The 16,653-nt window shown below is 51.1% G+C and overlaps 7 protein-coding genes across 7 annotated transcripts; 4 read left to right on the top strand and 3 right to left on the bottom strand.

Annotated features, from left to right (window-relative positions):
* Positions 1 to 785: 785 nt before the first annotated feature.
* PV05_06443 (uncharacterized protein) lies at positions 786 to 2,399 on the top strand. Its single transcript, XM_013459182.1, has 4 exons — positions 786 to 992; positions 1,056 to 1,277; positions 1,322 to 1,602; positions 1,658 to 2,399. The coding sequence occupies exons 1-4, from the start codon at positions 883 to 885 to the stop codon at positions 2,218 to 2,220; spliced, it is 1,176 nt and encodes a 391-aa protein (XP_013314636.1). The 5' UTR covers positions 786 to 882; the 3' UTR covers positions 2,221 to 2,399.
* Positions 2,400 to 2,462: 63 nt separating this feature from the next.
* PV05_06442 (uncharacterized protein) lies at positions 2,463 to 4,713 on the top strand (the record flags this gene model as incomplete). The annotated part of the gene is made up of 9 exons (XM_013459181.1): positions 2,463 to 2,678; positions 2,740 to 2,816; positions 2,879 to 2,930; positions 3,000 to 3,174; positions 3,224 to 3,247; positions 3,302 to 3,373; positions 3,423 to 3,914; positions 3,971 to 4,131; positions 4,209 to 4,713. The coding sequence occupies 9 exons, from the start codon at positions 2,463 to 2,465 to the stop codon at positions 4,584 to 4,586; spliced, it is 1,647 nt and encodes a 548-aa protein (XP_013314635.1). The 3' UTR covers positions 4,587 to 4,713.
* Positions 4,714 to 5,644: 931 nt separating this feature from the next.
* Positions 5,645 to 7,083, bottom strand: PV05_06441 (uncharacterized protein). Its single transcript, XM_013459180.1, has one exon. It carries the CDS (start codon positions 6,779 to 6,781, stop codon positions 6,002 to 6,004), a length of 780 nt encoding a protein of 259 aa, XP_013314634.1. The 5' UTR covers positions 6,782 to 7,083; the 3' UTR covers positions 5,645 to 6,001.
* A 229-nt stretch (positions 7,084 to 7,312) lies between these two features.
* Positions 7,313 to 11,259, top strand: PV05_06440 (uncharacterized protein). Its single transcript, XM_013459179.1, has 2 exons — positions 7,313 to 10,747; positions 10,801 to 11,259. Exons 1-2 carry the CDS (start codon positions 7,502 to 7,504, stop codon positions 10,921 to 10,923), a joined length of 3,369 nt encoding a protein of 1,122 aa, XP_013314633.1. The 5' UTR covers positions 7,313 to 7,501; the 3' UTR covers positions 10,924 to 11,259.
* PV05_06439 (uncharacterized protein) lies at positions 11,253 to 12,894 on the bottom strand. The gene is made up of 5 exons (XM_013459178.1): positions 12,582 to 12,894; positions 12,206 to 12,530; positions 12,071 to 12,142; positions 11,968 to 12,020; positions 11,253 to 11,886 (listed from the first exon to the last, which is right to left on the bottom strand). Exons 1-5 carry the CDS (start codon positions 12,699 to 12,701, stop codon positions 11,521 to 11,523), a joined length of 936 nt encoding a protein of 311 aa, XP_013314632.1. The 5' UTR covers positions 12,702 to 12,894; the 3' UTR covers positions 11,253 to 11,520.
* A 362-nt stretch (positions 12,895 to 13,256) lies between these two features.
* PV05_06438 (uncharacterized protein) lies at positions 13,257 to 15,294 on the top strand. Its single transcript, XM_013459177.1, has 3 exons — positions 13,257 to 13,430; positions 13,482 to 13,901; positions 13,946 to 15,294. The coding sequence occupies exons 1-3, from the start codon at positions 13,387 to 13,389 to the stop codon at positions 15,144 to 15,146; spliced, it is 1,665 nt and encodes a 554-aa protein (XP_013314631.1). The 5' UTR covers positions 13,257 to 13,386; the 3' UTR covers positions 15,147 to 15,294.
* PV05_06437 (uncharacterized protein) lies at positions 15,167 to 16,611 on the bottom strand. Its single transcript, XM_013459176.1, has one exon. The coding sequence runs from the start codon at positions 16,121 to 16,123 to the stop codon at positions 15,542 to 15,544; it is 582 nt and encodes a 193-aa protein (XP_013314630.1). The 5' UTR covers positions 16,124 to 16,611; the 3' UTR covers positions 15,167 to 15,541.
* Positions 16,612 to 16,653: the final 42 nt, after the last annotated feature.

The raw sequence follows: 16,653 nt of genomic DNA, 5'->3' as shown, positions 1-16,653 counted from the left end.
GACGACTTCACGTCCCGTGTGCGTCCTGTTCCCTCCTTCCAGGACCGCCACCAGTCAGTACGCAAAATTGACGACTTCGATCTCTGCTCACGCCACATCGGTAGTTGAGCGGCCAATGTATGAGACCGTCTAAGCGACTTCGACGATCTCTGACCATAATTCACCCTTGGGGCTCGGTTTTCGGTGTTCGTTCAGCCTTGTCCTTCTCTTGCTATCATCTTTCTACTTCCTGCTCGTAGCTTAGCAAACAGCGCCAAGCTGGATGAGCGATAGCTTGTCGCTATGCAGCAAGATACAAGCGTTTCAGGGGCGTACGGACGATCTTGTTCGAATTGTTCCAAATCCAAATGCAAGTGTGTTCGACGTCCGGGGCGCGATAGTTGTGATAGATGCTATCGTCTCAACAAACCATGTCACCCAGCTGACTCGGTACGGAGACGCAATGGGGACAGAACTTCTGCAACCAGGATCGCGCATTTGGAGGGAAGGCTTGACGACCTTGCATCGGCGCTCAGGTCCGTTGCTCGGTCTACCTCCACCAGCGGTTCGATGCCAGATTCGGTTGACCGGTTGCTACGAGCTCATTCACTCGAGACCGTGTCTACTCCAAGTGACACCTTGTCTGGGCGTGCGGTGGCGTCCAGCGCCGCAGGTACACAGGGAACTTCTGCATCACGTTCTTTGTCAACAACCACTCCTGATTCCTTCAACACATCGCTTGGAGAGGCTCAAAGATGCCTTGATGTTTTCAGGACTCAAATGCTGAGGTCCTTTGCTTTTATCCACCTGCCTGCAGATGATAATGCTCAATCGCTTCAGCAAAAGCGCCCCTTTCTTCATCTGTGTATTGTTGCAGTCGCCACCAAAACGACTTCTAAAAAGATGGCTCTTTTCAAAGAAATCAGGCATGTGCTAGCACAGGCAATGCTCCTTGAAGATGGACGTAACGTGAACATCGACCTTCTTCTCGGTCTTCTGACATATCTAGTTTGGTATGGGACTTTCCGAACAATTTTAACTGTTTCTCCATCTGTTTGCAAGCTCATTGGTATCAGGGGCAATGAGCAGTTGCTCAGCGACAACCCAAAGAGCTTGTCTCGCTTCACTCAAATGGCAACGACGATAGTATTTGAACTTCGCCTCAACAAACCATCCCAAAGAGAAGTGAACATGCTTCCGAAAGGCAACCCGGGCGACTCTTCGGCAAGGCAGACCGTCACTGGCCCAACCCTGGAGGACCGCCGGGCGGTCCTAGGGTGCTTTGTTATGAGCTCAATGTGAGCACCACCCCTTCCCAGAGCACAACTGCTTATAGTGTTAGTGTGGCTTCCGGCCTAGCGCATATTGACGCCATGCAATGGACGGCATATATGGAAGAGTGTCTTCGAGTCCTGAGCGAAAAGAAGGAATGTCCATCGGATGAGCTATTCCTGTGTCAGGTCCGATGTCAACTACTTTCACAGCGTATGATACAGGCTCCACAGCTGCCTGAGGAAGTTGGACAGCCTGAAAGCAGAGTGCCCGCAGCCTTTTACTTGAAGGCGCTTCAGTCGAATCTGCAGCAGATCCGGGGCGCTGTCTCCCCTACGCTCCAGGCAGATGGTGAGTCACCGAGCTATTGGCCGAATGTTCTGTCCGTTTGCTTAACGCAATGTAGCGATTCTTGTTTCTGCCATGTATCACGCAGAGTTGAGTATCTGCGACATGGCTTTGTCTCAGACTACTACGTCAAGCAGCCCTGGTTCTCATCGACTCGAATGTCTGTATGCATCCCTCAATACAGCCAAGCTTGCATTTGACAATTTCTTCGACGTGCCAATCTCTGCATATTTCGGCATGTCATTTCCAGTCTTCGCCCAGTTTGCGCGAAGTATTGCTGTTCTGTACAAACTCTCCATCCTCGACGATCCGAGTTGGGACATCGGTCTTGTCCGGTCGACCGTTGATATCCTCCAGATCCTGGACCGACTTCTAAACAATCTGGAGTTGGCGAACCAGCTAAGTTTTGACGGCGCGGAGGATAGCATCGCCGCCAGGACCATCAAGGTCTTTACGTCTGTCCGAGCATGGTGCAGTGCAAAACTTGGATCGAGTGGGAATGCAGCTAATGACACGAGTCTCCGGCTTACTAGCGAAGCTGGGATGTCCCAGGACCCCTTCGCTCTGGAGAGTCTAGACGATGCATGGTTAGGAGACATACTAGCTTCGTGGACTGATTAAGTGTGCGGGCCGGGAAATTCGACAAGGCTGAACCGGAGTTCAGAGGCATCCCGACCGATGGCCCAGCTACGATCAAATCATTCCCATCCGACCGCAAACCCCTCCGATTCAGAAGGCTATAAAGCACTTGGGTGTGCTCCGTGTTTCTTGTTATCGGCAGATCCCATCTGTACATTCTCGTCCCTCGGATCTTTTGCGCACCCCACGGCAGCCTAGAAAATATGAGCATCCAAACGAAGACCATGCCAATCACCAATGGTAGCGGCTCCGGAACGACTGAACCGCATGAGGCGATTGACAGGCCGCTTGAGCCATGTAGAGAGTCAGAGAAGACCTCCCGAGCCAACGATGTCCCTGAAACAACCGAGCATGTCACTGGAATCCAGCTCATCCTCATATTAGCTTCCATGACACTTACTCAATTTGTGATGATGCTCGATATGTCTGTAATCGCTACGGTATGTACAGGACACCAGACTTTACTTCCTCGTCGCACTAGGTTGAGCAACATGAGTACAGGCTATTCCTCAAATCACGAATCACTTCAATTCTCTTCTTGATGTCGGATGGTATGGAAGTGCGTATCAACTTGCATGGTAAGTCGAGTGGTCCGCTACTGACCCACACAAAATCTGTTGAGGTCTGATGGACAATATAGCGCATCTTTGCAGCCCTTGACAGGAAAGATCTATACATATTTCAATATCAAGGTGAGTATTCGAGCATTTCCTGATTCCTGCCTGGTATACTGAGCTAACAAGACGGTCTGTTTCTCACAGTGGGCTTTCCTTATATTCCTCTTTACCTTCGAGCTTGGATCTCTCCTGTGCGCAGTGGCGATATCCTCCAAGATGTTGATAATAGCACGAGCCGTTTCAGGCTTGGGAGCCTCGGGTTTGCTGAATGGCGGGTTGACCATCTTCGGGGCATGTCTGCCAAAAGAACGACAGCCAGGTAGGCGCTTGTTGACCCAAGACGAGTGATTACTCACACTTTTGCATAGCAATGTTTGGTATGCTGTTGGCAGGTAAATAACCAGGCAACCCCTTTCGTCGTGCCCTCCAGCTGATGTGTCTCTTAGTCGGACAACTTGGCCAGGCTTGCGGCCCCCTGATCGGAGGTGCATTGACTCAATATGTCACATGGCGGTTATGTAGGTTTGCGCAACTCTTAATCAACAGCCGACTTGAGCTGACTCACAGGCTTCTACATTAATCTTCCAATCGGCGCCATGGTTGCTGGCATTCTGATTTTCATGCCCATTACGAAATCAAAACGACGAACACGGTCGAGGACGATAATTGTATCATTGGACCTTGTTGGATTCGCCATCTTCGCGCCAGCCTCGATTCAATTCTTCCTAGCCCTTCAATACGGAGGCGCACAATATGCTTGGGACAGTGCCACCGTCATCGGCCTTTTCTGCGGAAGTGGCGTGACCTTTGTTATCTTCCTCCTCTGGGAGTATCATAAAGGGGAAGATGCTATGATTCCACTTCCAATGCTGCGCCGTCGCATTGTATGGTCTACGTCCGCGACCATGCTGTTTGTCACAGGCATCTTGATTTGTGGTGCTTACTATCTTCCCATCTATTTCCAGGCGATCAAAAATACTTCCCCTGTCATGAGCGGCGTGTACGTCTTGCCAAATATTTGTTCCCAAATTATGATGTCCATGGTAGCTGGAATTCTAGGTACGTCCGAGAGCATCCTCCTGGAACTACCGTCTTGCTTATAACTCGATGGGCAGTTCCAAAGGTCGGTTACTATCTACCTTGGATGTTAGCTGGCACTTCACTCAGCGCAATCGGTTACGGCCTCCTCTCGATGCTCACTCCCACGTATCTGACGGGCGCACGGGTCGGATACCAAATCATAGCGGGCGCTGGTTGCGGATGTGCAGCCCCAATGGTGAGATTCCTGCCCTGTCATTCATACCGTTGCATTGCACAATCAAATCGTCCGACTAACATCATCTCCCCATCTAGCTTTACATAACTCTCCAGGCTCTCGTTTCACAGGCCGAAGCCCCAGTCGCCATGGCAATTCTCATCTTCTGCCAAAATTTCGGGGCAGCCACGTTCCTGACGATCGCCCAGACAGTCTTCACCAACAGCCTCAGAGACAAGATTCCGCAATACGCCCCCGGTGCCAATGTCGATGCCGTTCTCGCAAGCGGCGCCACAGCATTCAGGCACGTCATCTCACAGGACAAGGTAGCCGGCGTCGTCAAGGCCTACAGCGTCAGCATTGATCATGTCTTCTACCTCGTGTGTGGAGCGTCGCTCGGAGCATTTTGCTTCAGTTGGGGAATGGGATGGAAGGATCTTAGGCAGAAGCAGGCTCCACGGGAACAAGAAGCATAGGATATCCAGGCTTGACAAGAAATGCTCCTTGGTGGATCGACTTGACTGTGTCCGAAAAGATGCGATGAATTATATAAGATCAAGCGTACTGTACTCTAGACCAATCCCCTCAGCTTTATTGATTGATGCTCCTTTCCCCATCGCCATCCCCATCTTTGCACCTACACTGTATATATAGATTGTCAATACTCCGTACTCCGTATGCAAACCTGAAAGGAAAGCAGCCACCACAACCATTGCCATGAGTCGGCTAAACTCCGGAAAATCCGCTTCAGAACAAAGCGGCAAGGCCATGACACTTCATGCTAGGCTGGCCGGCTGGTGATGCGTATCATTTCTTTTCCTTAACGACATCTTATTTCTTTTTTGGACGTGACCGGAATTGACGATCTTCAAACATGATCAATCTTGGGAATATCTCCATCGGGTGGTAATCGCATAGGACTAGTTGGGAGTTGTGAGACGTCCAACCCAAGCGGACGACGAGGATGGTGCTCAAGGAACTCTTCTCCGCCAAAGGGGGCCAGAGATTCGACGACTTCGAGGACCCGAAAGCCCTGGAGAAGGGGCAGGAGGATTGTCTTTCTTGCAGAATTCTAGGTCCGCTCTCTTGCTCTTACTCTTGCTCTTGCTCTTGCTGCGCTTGCTCGCTGCTCCCCCCCCCCCCAAGCCCTGGGCCTGGGTCCTGGGACGGGCTGGTGGGAGAAAAAACCATAAATGTGATGAGGAGAAAGAAGAAGAAGAAGAAGAAGAAGAAGAAAGAAAAATAACTGACAGGCCTGTTTTCTTGAAAATAAAGGTTCCACGGCGCTCACCTCTCTGGGCGGATATACGTATTACTCCGGCATGCAACAATTAAGAGCGCAACGGACGGTCATCGAACTCGGCAAATCGAAATACAAGTACGGGTCAAGACAGCTGGGGATCATCTCGCTGTCGGCAACGCTGGTCGGGTTGGGGATATATCGCATGTTCAATTGATGGGGCCAATCTTTGGTGATAGGCGTGTGTGGCCGATATCGATGTGGATTAATCAAGGGAGGCGGAGCCTTGGGGAACTCTTATGGTATGAAATTTTGGTCTAATGCGAATAAACTAAATCCTACGGAGTACTAGTAAGGCTTTCTGGACGAGAGAGAACCTCACTGACAGAAGCCATACCTAGGTACCTGCAGGAACACCCACTCCATCCACATGCTCGGGTTGATTATGTGAAATCTGTATTAGACGAGGCTATCCCTCAAGTCTGGTATGAACATCGTCCCATAAAAAAGGCTCAACATGAGCAGATACGTATATGCATGGTAATGAACAGACGCGCTATGCTGTTGATCATGTCTTCGTATGAATGTCCCCATCATGCGGAAATCTAAAGCTTCTCTTCAATCCAGAACATGTTGTCTATCATTCCCAATTCATGAAAGACGTCCTCGCTTGCTGCCGCCCACTCCGTCCCTTGGACCAATGTTGGAAATATCAAAGAAATCCGGAAACTGCAATTTACGCTTGGTGCCGGAGGTGAAAGCAAAGTCGCGGTTTAATGGTCGATTGCCGTTACGTTGGTTTCCGTGCCGATGAGGTGTCCGACTTCCCCGGTTGTTGAGGACCTCTAAACGGATAGGCACCCCGGATGAGCTTGAGGAATTTGCATCAGCTCCTTCCGAGGGGTGGTTGTTGTCATCGGTCTGCATGTCGTCGGAGCTGGTCACTGGCGTATTGGCGGTGAAATGGAACATGGGTGCGGGTGTTTGGTCACGGTTTGTGGCAGTATCAGGTTCTTCGGTCTGTACCGACGACTCGACTTTGGGTGGTTCGGACGAAGTCGTGTTCGAGGAGGCGGGTGCTTCTTCTTTCACAGGCGAGACGCTTCGAGGTCTGGGTCCAGCCTCGCTTCGGTCTTCATCATCCTCGGAGGTTTGCTGATGGGCACTCCCGTCATATCGTTCTGTAGCCCATTGTCTCACCCTCCAACCTTCACCATCTTGCAAACCCAAATTCTCCCGGTCTAGGAAACTCAAAAGATCCTCCAAAGCTTCTTGATATCCGGCTTGTCGAGCAGAGTTCTGATCTGTCACAGCACTCTTGTAAAGGTTCGTCACAGAGAGAGCGGCATTGCGGAAGGCTTGAAGAAGCTGTTCGGGAGGTGCCGGGCGGGTAGATGGTAGTGAGGTGTTGAGAGACCTCATCGAGTCCATATTGGCGTCTTCCTGAGCCAGTACGAACGAAAACGATTGTGCTTCTTTGTCCTTCTTCTGATGCAGTTTGTTGCAAGGTGGGTTGGTTGATGGAGGGGTCTTTGTTCCGCCTAGGCAGCTGGCGGGATGCTGCAGGGAATTGGCCGGGATTCGCAGGCAGATAAGGAAAGTTTGTAACAGAAAAAGAGGGAGACTTGATGAATTGTTGAAGAATTAATTCCTTGTCTGGAGTAATTGCCTAGCGACAGACACCACTGATGTTGTGGTTGTGGCAGCAGAAATGAGGGCTGTCAACAGCAAACCCTGGTGAAGGTGGAGGATCACGAGGATACAACTGCGGCGGCTTTCATCATTCTCTGGAATGTCCGACAACGCAGTCACGTGATGGATGGTGGCCGCTGCCCGCCAAGACTGTGACTGCCTGGTGCAGTTTGCAAGCAATCTTTTGGTTTAGCGTGAATGCCTGGCCAATTACGGCACGTCATTCTGGCTGCGCGATCTATTATCCTCCTCTTGCCCTGTCCTCCTCACCATATCTTCTCTCTTGCCCTCTTCATGTTCTTTATTACCTTCACCATCTTGCGGTCTAGGGGCGCGTTTTGCATCGCGTAGATCCAACTTTTCCCAAACGTCCACGGCTCTTCTGCCTCTGCCCGCATAAGTCGCGTTCTCTTCCATTCAGCGAAGTATTTCGCGAGGCCGTGTCGGCCAACGCCCGCCATGGCTCTCTCAAAGACGCAACAAACTGATTCCGAAGCCTCCTCAATAGCCGATACCTCCATGGCAGATGCAAGCAACATCATTCGACCGCGTAGACCGTCTTTCGGCCACCTCAATAGGTACATGGACGATACGCCTGACTACACTGATTCAGACACAAATCCCAACACGACAGCCAGCAGTGTAGCTGGCGACATGCCGGCCATCGACGGTAGGAAGAAACGTATTGAAGCGTTCCAACTACGGAAGAGCATACTAGGAAAGAAGCATGGGCAGCTGGACGAGTCTAAAGAGGATGACACGATCCGCCGATTCAAATATCTCCTCGGATTGACAGACCTATTCCGCCACTTCATCGAGACGAACCCCAATCCCAAAATACGAGAAGTCATGGATGAAATAGACCGTCAAAATGCCGAAGAGGCTGCCAACACAAAGAAAGGTGTCTCTCGCAAGGGTGGCGCAGCCGCCGGAAACAAGAGAAAGACCGAGCAAGAAGAGGATGCAGAGCTGCTACGTGATGAGAAGCGTGGTGCAGCATCACAGACCATATTCCGGGAATCACCGGCATACATCCAGGGTGGCGAGATGCGAGACTACCAGGTCGCTGGTCTCAACTGGCTTATTTCCCTGCACGAGAACGGCATTTCAGGTATCCTTGCTGATGAGATGGGTCTCGGCAAGACTCTTCAGACGATCTCCTTCCTCGGGTACCTTCGGCATATCTGTGACATCAAGGGACCACATCTCATTGCTGTTCCGAAATCAACTCTGGACAACTGGGCGAGAGAATTCAAGAAATGGACCCCCGAAGTCGATGTTTTGGTCCTGCAAGGTGCCAAAGAAGACCGGCATGCCTTGATCAATGAACGACTCATTGACGAAAAGTTCGATGTCTGTATCACGAGCTACGAAATGATCCTCAGAGAGAAAACTCACCTGAAGAAATTTGCTTGGGAGTACATCATCGTCGACGAAGCCCACCGAATCAAGAATGAAGAGTCATCCCTCGCACAGATTATCCGTATGTTTACTTCTCGCAACCGTCTCCTCATAACCGGGACGCCTCTGCAGAACAACCTTCATGAGCTGTGGGCACTGCTCAACTTCCTTCTTCCTGACGTATTCGGAGATTCGGAAGCATTCGACTCCTGGTTCTCGAGTCAGAGCGAGGATCAAGACACTGTTGTCTCGCAGCTGCATCGGGTCTTGAGACCTTTCTTGCTTCGAAGAGTAAAGAGCGATGTCGAGAAGAGCTTGCTTCCCAAGAAAGAAGTCAATTTGTACGTTGGTATGTCCGAAATGCAGGTCAAGTGGTACCAGAAAATCCTCGAAAAGGATATTGATGCGGTCAATGGTGCTGGTGGCAAGCGAGAGTCGAAGACGAGACTGCTGAATATTGTCATGCAACTCCGAAAATGCTGCAACCATCCCTATCTATTTGAAGGTGCTGAACCCGGTCCTCCGTACACCACAGATGAGCATTTGGTCTACAATTCCGGCAAGATGATCATTCTGGACAAGATCTTGAACCGAATGAAGGAAGAAGGAAGCCGAGTACTCATTTTCTCGCAGATGAGCAGAGTGCTGGACATCCTTGAAGACTATTGCGTCTTCAGAGGTCACAAATATTGTCGGATTGACGGTGGTACGGCACATGAAGATCGTATTGCCGCTATTGATGACTACAACAAGCCGGATTCTGAGAAATTCGTCTTCCTGCTGACTACCCGTGCGGGTGGTTTGGGTATCAATTTGACATCAGCAAATATTGTTGTTCTCTACGACAGCGACTGGAATCCGCAAGCAGATCTACAAGCTATGGATCGAGCACATCGTATTGGTCAGACCAAGCAGGTCAAAGTATTCCGCTTTGTTACAGAAAATGCTATCGAAGAGAAAGTGCTGGAACGGGCCGCTCAGAAGTTGCGGTTGGATCAGCTCGTCATCCAGCAAGGCAGAGCTCAGCAACAAGTGAAGCAGGCTGCTTCGAAGGACGACTTGTTGAACATGATCCAGCATGGCGCTGAAAAGGTCTTCGAGACAAAAGGTGCGACTGGCGCGCTTGACGACATTGACGAAATCTTGCAGCGTGGCGAAGCTCGCACAGCTGAATTGAGCGCCAGGTACGAGAAACTTGGTATCGATGACCTGCAGAAGTTTTCGTCGGAAAATGCCTACGAGTGGAATGGTGAAGACTTTACGCAACGTCGAAAAGACATCGGCATCAGTTGGATCAATCCAGCTAAGCGTGAGCGCAAGGAACAATCATACTCGATGGACAAATACTACAGACAGGCACTGTCGACCGGGGCAAAACCCGCTGAAACGAAGCCCAAAGTGCCCCGCGCTCCGAAACAGGTCAATGTTCATGACTGGCAATTCTTCCCTCCCGGCCTCCAAGAGTTACAAGAAAAGGAGACGGCATACTACCATAAAGAAATAGGGTACAAGGTGCCTCTTGCTGAAGGGACGGAAGAAGATTTGAGTGATCGTGAAGCCGATCAACGACTAAATCAAGACGAGATTGACAATGCCGAACCTCTGACTGAAGAGGAGAAGCAGCGTAAAGCTGAAATGCAGGAGCATGGTTTCGGCAACTGGAATCGACGAGATTTTCAGCAATTTGTCAATGGGTCTGCTAGATTTGGCCGGACGAATTATGAAGGCATTGCCACTGAAGTTGACAGCAAGGAACCGGACGAGATCGAAGAGTATGCCAAGGTCTTCTGGAAGCGCTACACCGAAATTGCAGACTACGACAAGTACATAAAGACCATCGAGGCAGGTGAAGAGAAACTCCGCAAGACGAATCTTCAGCGAAAGCTACTTCGGAAGAAGATGGAGATGTACCGAGTTCCTCTACAGCAGCTGAAGATCAACTACACTGTCTCGACGACGAACAAGAAGGTCTATACAGAGGAAGAGGATCGATTCTTGTTGGTCATGCTTGATAAACATGGCGTTGATGGAGAAGGCCTGTACGAGAAAATCCGTGATGAAATCCGGGAATCACCCTTGTTCCGCTTCGACTGGTTTTTCCTCAGCAGAACGCCAGTCGAAATTGGTAGAAGATGCACCACTTTGCTGAATACGGTCTTGCGAGAGTTTGGAGACCCCGAGGAGAAGCTCACAAATGGTCATGGTCCTGGAAAAGGACGTGGCCGTGATCGAGACGAAGATGATGACGAAGACAACGACAGCGAAGCACCGCCGGTCAAGAAGAAGGCAAAGAACGGCATCGTGGTGAGTCCTCATCCTCAATAAGCTTGGAGATGCAAGTTTACTAACTCTTCCAGAATAAACAAGTCAAAGCAGTCAAGTCAGGTCGAGGCAGCAAGAACACATCGCCTGCAACATCTCGAGCACAGAGCGTTTCATCAACGGCGCCAGCGAATCGATCGAAGGGCAGAAAGAAGTGATCATGATCATGTCACACTACTTCATGACGTCTTTGGTTGGGAGTTTTATGATAGCATGTCGGAGGCTTGCGAGGAGTTTGTCTGGTTCAGAAAAAGCCGTTGTTCTATCAAGGAAGCCTGCAGATATTGGGCAAGAGACATGAGATTGTTCATGGTACAAGCCTTCGGGAGGCTGTCCGTGCTATGAACGAGGTCTATGCATTGGCATTGAGGACATGAGCTTAGAAATGTAGAACTAGTGTGAAAGACACAATGATCAGTTGCTGGGGTCAACCTGCAGACAAACAAGGGTCGTCGACATATGCTTTTGGGCACAGCGGCGTCAATCTCAGCATTTCAGCCCTCTGTTAGCTGCTTGCATACTAGAAGTCTTTTGTAGAGGCAAGATCAGGTACGCAAAGATTTTGTCCTGGCAGCTTCACCTCGATATATTTTGTTTTGGCGCTGTGATGGAGTTGTAGAAAGAAGAATTGTATGGTCAGTTTCCCTGCCACTACTTGGATCCCGGTCGGGTCGAGTGATACTTTTCCCCCAATGCTGAGATTGCAGGGTTCACCGCCCCAGGCTACAGTTCAGAATCCTGCGAAACCATTTCCTTCACAAGTACGGATCCAATGCGACACTATCGTTCATCTTTCCCTGCGGATCGCCACGGTTCAATCGCCCCGTGCTTGTCCTGTACTGACCCCTGCGAGCGTCGACGATCGGATTGACCCACAACTTTTGTCCATTCTTCTCGCTGCCCAAGACCACTTTGGTGGTGGCAGCTAGGCCTGTGGGATGATAATTGATATAGATTCCCTCCCAGCCTTGATGTTCGGGAATAACGAATATCTCATGCATGATGCCGACGTTCTTGTGCTTGTGGGCCGTGTCGTTCCACCAGTTCCAGGCCTTCCGGTGCACTTCGCCGAGAGCGAATCGGTGGATGTCGTCGACGGAGCGCCAGTATGAGAACGTGGACTACGCCACGACAGATGGGTTAGTTTCGGGGAAGACATTGTCGAAGTACTGTATATTGAGTAGAGACGCGCAAGTACATACAAATTCATTGGCCGCGGATCGCTCAGTTGAGATCCAGGATGACACGCCCATGACTGAGGCACGGTTAGCTTTGGATCTCGTCTGAGATAGGGGTTCAACTAACAGCCACTCTCTTCTCGGTTCTTTTCAAGATCCTTGATCATGGCGTTGAAGAAGCGACCGATGTCTTCCATGCCTAAAGTACGCACTCGAGTTAGAGAGCGCGGGTATATCGTGTACCGTGGACAAATAAACTCACCATCTGCAAACATGCCTAGGGGAGAGTTGCCACGGGCACCCAAGATCATCACAGCCCCCGGCCCATTCTCTCCAGGCTTCGTCCTGACGACTTCCGACTCGCCAGCGCCTGGATATGCTACACTGAATTTAGAGTCAACGACCCCTTCGTACCACTTGTCCTTCTTGAGGCCGAAGTGCATCAACATAGCATCGGTGAAGCTCCATGCGAGAAGGGCGATTGCTGGAAAAGCGGCGTATGATCGTGGGAAGATGAAATAGAGGATGCTCTGCAAAACACAGCCCAGTAAGATCCATGTCTTGAGGTGGAAGTTGTCCTTGAGAGTCTGGTACAATTACCTAAGTGATCTCGAACATAAGACGGACTCGACGCTTACTGCGATAGTAGATCCGGAGATCTTCCCAAACCCACCCTTTCTTCTTACTATATTCGCTGCAATCGCAAACTGGGATTGCGGTCTTTCGCTCGAAGCCGGAAACATAGTCTTGATGGCCATGACGATTACGAGATGGGAAACAAGATCCTACACCAAAGATTTTGGATGTATGTCACAGTGCAGGAGCATGGGTTGCTCAGTGCTACCTCCAGAGACAGAGAGAACCGTAGTCTCATATATATAAGATATACTATTGGAAGAGACCAAGCAACTTACCCAGGAGGTGCCCTTGTGCCGACTAAGATATGGTCTGATCAGGAATGGTTGAGTAAGTGTGCTCAACAAAACCAGTCGACAGGCAGCAATTATATCCCCGGTCGCCATTCAGGACGGGCCGCGGTAGCTTCGTATACTGGGGCGCCTTATTACTCTACACGAGCGCCTAAACGGAGACGATAGGCGTAAATCGAAGACGGTTGGAAAAAGGCGCTTGTGCACTTGTACATAGTATACCGCGATATCGGATATTTTGGGTCCGGGACATTGTAACGTCGTATGATTGGACTATTGATGAGACTGTACGATCAATTCTACGCAGGTGACAGCTGTAGTTGTACGTGTGTAAGAACATAGGAGAACCTTGACTGAAAGCAAAATATGCAAGGACGGTCACGACGGCTCATCGATGTCGTTGGAAAAGCGGCGAGAAGAGCACGTGCAGATGAAGATTAGATAGTGGGCTCGTGGGGCTTCCTATGACATTTGGGCTTTCCAGGGCTGGCGAGATGAATTGACCATCCTCACCATGAGCGTCACCATCGACGCTCTATACATTTTTGACGATCACAAGTGAGTCCATCTGTACACGCGACATGCTCCCTTTTGTGCTGACGAAAACAGCAACTGCGTGTTAGAGCATGTCTACACCGGACGACCACCGACCGCGCAGGCACTCACAGCCAGCTTCACAACCCGACCCTCTCCTCGACCGTCAATACTTCAGCTCTCCGATCTTGCTCCACCAGTCACTGCGTATTCCATATCTCACTCCAATCTGCTGCTAGTTGCAGTTTCGAGCAGAGATGCACAATCACTTGCGTTCATCGACTTCCTCCACCGACTGGTGGATATCTTCGAGGACTTCCTGGGGAGCCCCCTGATAGCCAGTAAGATTGAGGACAACTATGAAATTGTGGCACAACTGCTTGGTGAAATGTGCGATGGCGGAATAGTGTGCAATACTGAACCAAATGCTTTGCGGGAAAACGTGGAAGTATCGTCGGCTCTTGGGAAGTTGTTCACTCATGTCGGGCTGCCAGGGTGCGTCTGGCCAAGTGAAGGGATAGCGCACGCTGACTGTATAGGTCCTCTCCGTCTCTTGGTCCTTCAAGCAATTTCGCTTCTAGTCTACGTCCCGGTCCTGCACAAGCCAGTCGACCAGCGATCCCCTGGCGCAGAGCTAATGTTCGCCATACTTCGAACGAGCTCTATGTCGATATAATTGAAACGTTGGCGGTCATCTTCGCACCATCAGGTCGGCCGATATCCGCTCGCGCCCACGGCTCTATAGCATTCACAGCAAAGATCTCCGGAGTGCCGGATCTGTTATTGACACTTTCTGCTCCCGGAGGTACCAGTAGCGCAAAGTCTACAGGCATCTGTCGCACCATGCAGATACCGGTCTTTCACCCCTGTGTACGTTTAGCCAGATGGAAAGACCATCCGGGAGAGCTATCATTCGTGCCCCCAGATGGCCGTTTTATGCTGGCAGGTTATGAAACCGATCTGTTGCCATCTGATCTTAATACCGACCAGCCCCCAAGTAAGAATGATCGACTCTTCCTGCCAGCGGTCGTAGATCTACGGCCCGGAACAGGAAACTCGGGTTCAGACTTCGAAGCTCGATTGACCTTGAATAACAACTTCCCTGGCGTGGCGTCGAATACCAAACCTGGCGCTTCTCGAACCAGTTCAGGTCCCATTGGCGGGTTGTCCTTCGGTGCAAGCAGCGGTAGTTCCAGTGCTCCGTCACTGGAAGCTGTCATGGTGACTATCACATTTCCCCGAGAAGTGCGCAACGTCACCGAGCTGAAACCATCTCGCGGCGAAGCAACGTTCAACGCACTGGACAAGGTGGTGGAATGGAGGGTACCGACGAAGGACGGCGCCACGGTAAACGGTGTGGCAACCTTGACTGGGTCTGTCATTGGACCGTTGAATGCCAACAATGTCGATGACGAGCTTCAGGCTGTCGAGGCGGGCAAGTCGAACACAATGGCGGGATACTATGATGACGACACAGTTACGAATCAGACTGAGCAGTACGACACCACGAGCAATGGCAACAACGCCGCCAGCAGAAAAGCACAAGCAAGCAAGGCGTTAATGCCTCGGTCCATATCGGTGTCCTTCAATGTCAAAGGGTGGCTGCCAAGCGGCATCAAGGTCGATAGTCTGATGGTCGATGTCAAGAAATCGAAAGGCCTCGGTGATGGAGTCCGGCCATACAAGGGTGTCAAATATCTCACAGTGAGCAGAGAGGGTGTGGAACGACGAGTTTCATGATCACGGAATCGACGAAAAAATTCTGAACAGACAAAACTGATTGATTAACGTGCTATGCTAGAGCATGAATCGTACTTTTGTAGTCATGAAGTCGTTAGGTGGGAGTACCCCTGCCATTCTGTTGAGACGGTAAAGCAATCCTTCATGCTCCTGTGATGCCTTGATAACCATAGGGCACCAAATGCTGAGTTTGCTAACCCTATTTCCCGCTTGATGCACCCATACCGTCATGATACATTTAGTCCCATGCTTTGTGAGCATCGGGCCATTGTGCCCAAACTGCCCATAGATGTTCCGCAAAGACGCCATAATTCGATTTTCCAATCGTCAGAAGTTCCAAACGCCGCGCCAATAAAAGAATCAAGCTCAACAAGGGTCGAGAGCGATGCCCATCGTCAGCCAGTCATGTAGTAGCCGACGCCGATCAACTTGTTCCAGCGCTTCTTGACTCCACGGTTGAAAGCGTCGGCGCCGCTCTCGCTGCCCGTTGAACTGTGGCTGGCGAAGCTTTGGTCGCTGGACCTTCTCCTTGAACTCTGGCCACCACCACCCACACTGCCGTCAAGCCATACTTTCTGGCTTGCTGACGACGACGAGGTGCTGCTGCGGCTGCCGGCACCGGCGAGGTTGCCCGCCCCGCCACGACCGACGTGGTACACGGGCGCGGCGTGTCTGTCTTGGGACAGCTGCCGCTCGAGTTCCTCGTCGAAGCTGAAGATGGCGCGCTCGGAGCTCGGGTGGACGTTTCCTGCGCCCCCGCGACCGGCGACGAAGTTCTTCCGCGGGTGTGTGGGCGTGGTGAGGTTGACCCGGGCAGCGGGACCCGTTGCGTCGGTGCCTGGTGTGGTGCTGGGTGGTGCGCGGGTGACGTTTCCGGCGCCGCCCCTGCCGGTGGAGAAGTAGTGCGACGACGGGACGGAGGGGTGTGGTTCGACGATGGAATATCTCGCCGATGATGAGGATGTTGATACCGACATTGTGTGCGTTTGTGGTTGTGTTGATGTGTCACTCCGTACGAGGGAGTGTGGAAGATGTGTACAGTAGATGGTCGACCGCGGTAAGTATTTGTGATTGGTCACTCCGGGTTTCCCAAAACAAGACTGTCGGGGGTGAGGTCGATCAAAATGGTGGCAAGTGAAGGCACGTGTGTGAAGGTTATTATTAGTCAGTGGTAAGTAAGCGTAGTTCAAGGTATTCTGGAATTCTTCTTGGTGAATGCAAAAGGCCCATCACGAGGAAAGTACTGGGGCGACTGTGTTATATACAGACAGGCAGAATATGGGGTTATGCAAATTTTCAGGCATGCCCAGCTGTTCATCATCAGCGGCTCAGAGTAATGTGACACAGCCGAAGGAGGAGAGGGGGCCAACGCGCCGCGCACCGACGAAGCAAGGGGAAACCCAAGGCAGCGTTGTGTCTGATTACACGATGGAAACGTCGAGTATGTGCTCCAGATGCCGTTAACTGCAAAGTGCGCTGCAAATTTTCAGGTCACGATGTGGCCGGG

The sequence above is a fragment of the Exophiala xenobiotica genome (assembly GCF_000835505.1).
Source record: "Exophiala xenobiotica strain CBS 118157 unplaced genomic scaffold supercont1.4, whole genome shotgun sequence".
NCBI classification, from domain to species: domain Eukaryota; kingdom Fungi; phylum Ascomycota; class Eurotiomycetes; order Chaetothyriales; family Herpotrichiellaceae; genus Exophiala; species Exophiala xenobiotica.
The sequence above is the reverse complement of the archived record's forward strand: the minus strand, read 5'-3'. Positions and strand labels throughout refer to the sequence as shown.